The following is a 6481-nucleotide window of genomic DNA, read 5'->3' on the forward strand; positions in this document are numbered from 1 at the left end:
AGGAAACAAGAAAACATCGCCACAGCGAGCGACGGACCGTCACTACATTGGGGGAAACTTCACCAACAGTTTTGGACTTCATCGAAGGCAGGGGACGGTAGAGACATAGTAATAATCTAGGGAAGAAAAGGTGCAAGCTTTGATTGAGAAGGGACCTCAGGGAAGTGAAGAATTTGAAGGAGAAAGGAAAAAATCAAATCAAAATCAAATAAAATCCGATCAAATCAGATCTAACTGAGCCTCAGAATGTGGAAGATTTTGGAAACTTGCTCATGCTTCCTGGTGGTTGCTGTGCTGTCAGGTAAGAAATGATCACGTGACCTCTTCGTATCTTTCTTTCTAATGCATGTAAAGACTAAAGCGGAAAAACGACTGTAGTCTCAAAACTGAAAATCGTGAGGGTACCAATTTTGAATGCTTGTTCACTCATAACTGTATTTCTGTTCAACTGTTGGTTGATTATTGCAGTTAGATTTCCCATTCAACAATACTTAACAATAAACCACAAGTGAAACAAATGTGAAGTTATGAGTCCACAAGCTTTTTAAATTGGCACCCTCACAATTTCCAGTTCGTGACTACCATCGTTTTTCCCTCAGTGCTCTTCACGTGTTTTTACAGCCCTATAGGGGGGCTCTTGTGGCCTAGAGGTTAAGGTGTTCGTCTTTCATTTAAAGGTCCCGGGTTCGAATCCGGGTAGCGAACGAAGGATGTTCTTCTCTAAAATTGTCTCCTTTCACCTTCTTTCCTTCTCTCTTCTGTCGTCTGCTTTTGTCTCCACTTTCTTCCCCCGCCCACTCACTCCTCTGAGCTCCTGGCTCTTTCGGCAGCCTTTCTAAGCTTACTGCAACTCCTTGGCTCCTTCTTACTGCTGTCTTTCAGCCACCCCCCCCCCCAATCTTCTGGTAGGAAAGGTCGACACCTAGCCTTCACGGACAAGGGCGAAAAATCTCGGAGGTTCCCGAGTGCAAGTTGCGCACGTTAAAGATCCCTTGGTGGTCCAAAACCGATAAGAGTAGGCTTCGGCCGTCACCCGGGCATAATTAAAAATTTCCTACCAATTGAAAATGTTTGGTGTGTCCCTCGCGCTTGTATGACGTTATGCAGTTGCGAGAGCTGTAAAACACTTACCAACAACAACAGCCCTATCGACAGAATGTAGGTCATTTAGGAGGTAGGCAGGCGTCGATTCTACTTGTCAGCGCCACCCTGGATTGAGAGGGAACAAACGTCCTATAGCCTAGCTGAAAAGTAGAGATATTTATTGATAGAAATGCTCCTGACTCAACAATCGAACTCGGGTCTCCTGTGTGTGAAAGCGGAGGGCTTAACCAATACACCTCGTGACCCGGGCAAAATTCGAAACTAATTTCAACCAAACTGAAAAGGATTAATGCGTCCGGCGCCGTCATATGTCTTGTGTACTTGTGAGTGCTATAAAACACTTACAAAAAAAAATAAATGATACAATGAAAATTTCAAAATTTGATTTTAAAAATTCGCCTTACTCAAGAATCGAACTCGGGTCTCCTGCGTGAGAAAGCGGAAGGTTTAATCAATACACCTAGTGACTCGGGCCGCCATCCGGGCAAAGTTACTAATCAACATTTACCAATCTGAAAAGGATTAATGTGTCCGGCACCGTCAACTGAACTTATGTACTTGCGAGTGCTGTAAAACACTTACCCCCCCAAAAAAATAATAGAATAAAAAATAAAAATAAAATAACTGTTTCTATCTAACGCTGCCTTCCGGTAGCACGTTACTTTTAGCTGAAACCAAAAGCGTCAGTCAGTTGTAAACTATATTATTATGATCCTAAGCTTCAAACTTTTGTCGTTAGTTAAACTAAAGTATACCCCCCCCCCTTCTCTCTCTCTCTCTCTCTCTCCTCCAGTAAAGAGGAAAAAGATTAAGTGCTCCAAGAATTTGCGCATCACGATTGTTGTTTCTTGTTCCTGTAAGACATATCTGCGTCCCCATCCCCACCTCCCCCCCCCCAAAAAAAAACACCAAAAAAACACCAATTAATAAATAAATCTCCAATGTAATGCCAGATCTGATGTTTGTTCTAAGTCAAGCTCTTTCGAAATGGGAAGGGGGAAGGTAGGGGTGTTCCTATGGTAGCGAACCAAACTAGTTGAAACAGAAGATGTTTTTTGAAAAGATCAAGAACTATAAAACTAAACTACAAAATGTTAATGTCCTTTTAACCTGTTCACTGTTGTACAGAACACTAACACGGGCTGTAGTTTTATGTCTTCAAATAGCCCGACAAAATAACTTTGGTGACTTCTGTGTTGGTTGAAGAAGGGGCGAGGGATGAGTTGCGGGTAACGTTAGCGTCTCCCCTCAGTGTCTACGATGCAATGCACAATTCGCCCCGCATTACGCCACAGCTCTACCTGCGGAATGTTCGATCCTTCACTCGCTCCAAAGATAGTACATAACAAGATGGACCACTCAGCCAAAGATAGTACATAACAAGATGGTCCACTCAGCCAAAGATAGTACATAACAAGATGGTCCACTCAGCCAAAGATAGTACATAACAAGATGGGCCACTCAGCCAAAGATAGTACATAACAAGATGGCCACTCAGCCAACGATAGTACATAACAAGATGGGACACTCAGCCAAAAAGTGTCCGCAGGAAGTTCGCTCTTTGCTTCAGATGGCGCTGCAGTCTGTTTTGAAGCTCTCTTTCGTTTTTCCAGAAGAGGAATAGGAATAGCACCTCCTTGCGTGTGCAGATCGACTGCTGTTCATCAGCAGTTCGGGTTCGTTCAGTGTGGAGTTTTAGTTTTTTTTTAAATTTTAATTACCTCTCGACTTTCTTTCTAAAGTCAAATTAAACGAAGAAAACAATCACCCTTTCCACCGGAAGAGGTTTTTTGTCAGCGTAACAATTTGTAAAAAGCGTTCTTCCAAAATGTATTCAAAAACTTGCTAGTTCCACTTTGATTTTTTAAAACTCGTAGGGTAACTCTGTTCGCAAAGAGTGCGCTTTTGTGAAGAGGGCGCCACCGAATTTTGAGGACACTTTTTTAATTGGCTCAAAGAGAGAAGTGGCCCCTCTTGTTATGTAGACTCTTTGACTTGCCCTCCGTTTGTAATCAAATTGTTAAAAAATGGCAGAAGTAGGGTATCGAAACTGGTATTATGATCACTCACATCTCTGAGCATTGCGTGTGTGTGTGTGTGTGTGTGTGTGTGTGTGTGTGTGTGTGTGTGTGTGTGCATGTGTGTGTGTTCTTTTGAAGTACAATGTTATAGTAGTCCTTGGTAGGAATAGGACTTCTAACAGGGTAGATCTATACAGTTATCATTTTATGTTGGATATCAATTGAAATTGAAGTCCACAATGGAAAAACGATCACGGTTACACTTTTTCACTTTTGAGTAAACACAATTTTTAGATTTAAAACTCTACAGTAAATTCAACAGTGATGTGAAATGGTTGAAACCGGTTTATATTGGAAGTTTAAACATATTCTGATGATAGTTCAATGCATGTGAAGATATTTGAATGAGGCAACTGCCTAATTTAGCCATATCGATACCAACAGGGGGGGGGGGGGGGGGGGGCGAATTCGAGATCCCCGCTATGTCTAGATAGTGCGTTTTTATGGGAGTGTCTCGTGGTTTTAGGGAACAATAACAATTCTGCCTCAGTTGGGAAAGGGTTCAATCTATTTTTTTGTGTTGCTGTTATAATACATTTATTTCTATTATGTGAGACGTGCAAAGAAAATGAGCTACTTCTCATATTGTAGCCCTGTAGAAATAGATATGTTGAATTGATAGGCTGAGTTTTTACAATTCATTAGTTGGAAATAAATAAAGACACGGTAAATTTGAAGAAAATGACAACAATTAAGAGCCTACAAATTTACTCCGTCGTTGATTTTCTGCCAAAACCGGCATTTGTGAATTGCGAGAAGTAACTCATTTTGTCAGCACGTCCCACATATTATATTTATAATCATATTATTTTATAAAATAAATAATAACAGTACATAATAGAAAGCATTTGGGGGCTCTGGTGGCCTAGAGGTTAAGGTTTTGGTCTCTCATTCAAAGGTCCCGCGTTTGAATCCGGGTCAACCGAAAAGATTTATTCTCTAAAATTGTCTCCTTTCACCTCCTTTCCTCCTGTGTAGCAATGTTCTATCATCTGCGTTCGTCTCCTCTTTCTGCCCCCACCCTTTCATCTCCATTTCCCCCTCATCTGGGCTCCTGACTATTTCTGTAGCCTTTTTCCTGCTACTCCTTGGCTCCTTTTTATTGTTGTTTTTCAGCCACACCCCTGACCTTCTGGTAGGAAAGATCTACACCTAGCCTTCTCGGACAAGGGCGAAAAATCTCCGAGGGTCCGTGTGCAATTTCGCTCACGTTAAAGATCCCTTGGTGGTCTAAAATCGATTAGAGTAGGCTTTGGCCGCCACCTGGGCAAAATTAAAAATTTCCTACCACCTGAAAATATCAAGTGTGTCCCGTGCGCTCATATGCCCTTATGCAGTTGCGAGCGCCGTAAAACAATCACCCAAAAAAAAAACCACTTTAAAAAACTAGCATTTGTATAGCGCAAACCACCGCTCAACAGCAAGCTTACGCTCTTCACAATCTATACTATTGCCCCAGCAGACCTGAGAGCATTCTGAAACAACCTCAACTTCCAAAGTTGAGAAAATTTCACATCCTCTCAAAACTCTATCCAAGATGCACCTTTCAACATCACCATAATGCAGTTTGATTAAAGAGCTTGCTGTTTAGCCGGGATTTGCGCTATACGAAATGCTATATTATATTATTCTCTATTATTATTAAAGCTATGGTGAACGCTTAGATCTACAACAGTTGTCTTGCTTTTAATAATAATAATAATAATTGCATTTATATAGCGCATATCCATGCTCCCTAGCTTGCTCTGTGCGCTTTACAACTATTATTACCCCAGCAAACCCCCTGAGAAGACTCAGAAACATTCTCAGCTTCCGCAGAAGCATACAGTGCAAGCTGCGGATTTCACGCGCTCAAACACTATCAAACTTACAAGATCTTTCACTGTCTATAGCTGGGTACCCATTTCCACCTGGGTGAAGTGAGGAAAATTTGTGCAAAGCGCCTTTCCCAAGGACACAACGTCGGGCCCCTGACAGGATTCGAACCCACGACCTTACGGTGCGAGTCCGAGAGCCTAACCACTAGGCCACCGACGCCATTATAATAATATTTTCATGGTTCCTGATAGGAACAGCACAACAAAAACTACTTTGTTGTTTGGAGGGGTTTTTTCATCGCCCCTGCCGTAAAAAGAACCCAGACAGACTTACGCGCATTGCTTGTGACACCGACAGTGTATTGTTTAGCGACTTTTCTAGTTTCAGGTACAGCAAATGAAATGGAAAACTCTGTTTGAAGAATTAAGTTGTGTCCCAAAACAGCGATGATTTGAGCTTTCTAAAATGACATGAATTATAGTAAGAGTAAAGTCTTCAATGTGATAATAGTTTACACGTTTTTTTTAAAATTCGGGACGCGATTCTGATATTTTAAAAAAAAGAGAAATAATCATATTAATTAGGTGCTTTTACGTCCCTAACGACAACATTTAGATCCCTCGGGAGGCGGGTTACAGATCCTGCCTGCATAGGTTAACCCGAGCAGAAAGCCCGAGATACTCAGTGACAATTTCTCTCCACTCGGGAATTGAACCCCAGGCTCACGCGTGCTACACCGAACCAGAATATTAAACAGAGCACGCAACTATAATTTGGTTTATCAATTTTGAAAATCAATTAATATCGTAATCATCATCATCATTATTATCATCCAGTGCCAGATCTGCGTACGACATCTGCGATCATGGTTCTTCATTCATTCCTTTTCTCGGATGCTCTTAAAAAAAGCTACGGTTCTCTGATATTTTCCAGTAACTCATATGTTTAGGTTCCATAAGTAGGTTGCTCTGGGCCTACCCCTGCCGCGCACACAACTATACAGTTTATCCATTTTGAAAATCAATAATTAATGCCGTAATACCAAACCAATATAATCCCCAAAACAACAGGAGAAACGAATTCAAATTTACTATTCTAATAGCTGAATTTGGACTCCGAAGTTAAGGTGTTTTAGCGTAGTTTTAGTTAGAGTTTTACAGCACTTGCAACACAATAAGGTCATATAAGTGCCGACTTAAGGAGTTTGACGCAAGGTAAACTCTGAGGCTCGTTTTGCTTTTTCAATGTCTCGTTACAAACTGGTATATTGTGTGTCCAACACTGATGTCTTTCTCTGCATCTGTTCAATAATACATTCTTCCACTTTGTGAAGTTGCGGGTTTCACTTTTCAGCCTGTATTCATGTTCTTGTTCTTCTTCTTCTTCTTCTTTTTCTTCTTCTTCTTCTTCTTCTTCTTCTTCTTCTTCTTCTTCTTCTTCTTCTTCTTCTTCTTCTTCTTCTTCTTCTGCTGAATATT

At 41.1% G+C, this 6481-nt stretch overlaps 1 protein-coding gene across 1 annotated transcript in view; it reads left to right on the forward strand.

The window, feature by feature from the left end:
* The window catches only part of LOC100533452 (myomodulin gene 2 neuropeptide precursor), a 19113-nt gene continuing 12632 nt past the window's right edge, over positions 1 to 6481 (forward strand). Inside the window, 1 exon segment of the mRNA NM_001204729.1 lies at positions 1 to 301. Within this exon segment, the coding sequence (NP_001191658.1) occupies positions 247 to 301 (55 nt within the window). The 5' untranslated portion in view covers positions 1 to 246.

Source organism: Aplysia californica, unplaced genomic scaffold (assembly GCF_000002075.1).
Source record: "Aplysia californica isolate F4 #8 unplaced genomic scaffold, AplCal3.0 scaffold00836, whole genome shotgun sequence".
NCBI classification, from domain to species: Eukaryota; Metazoa; Mollusca; class Gastropoda; order Aplysiida; family Aplysiidae; genus Aplysia; species Aplysia californica.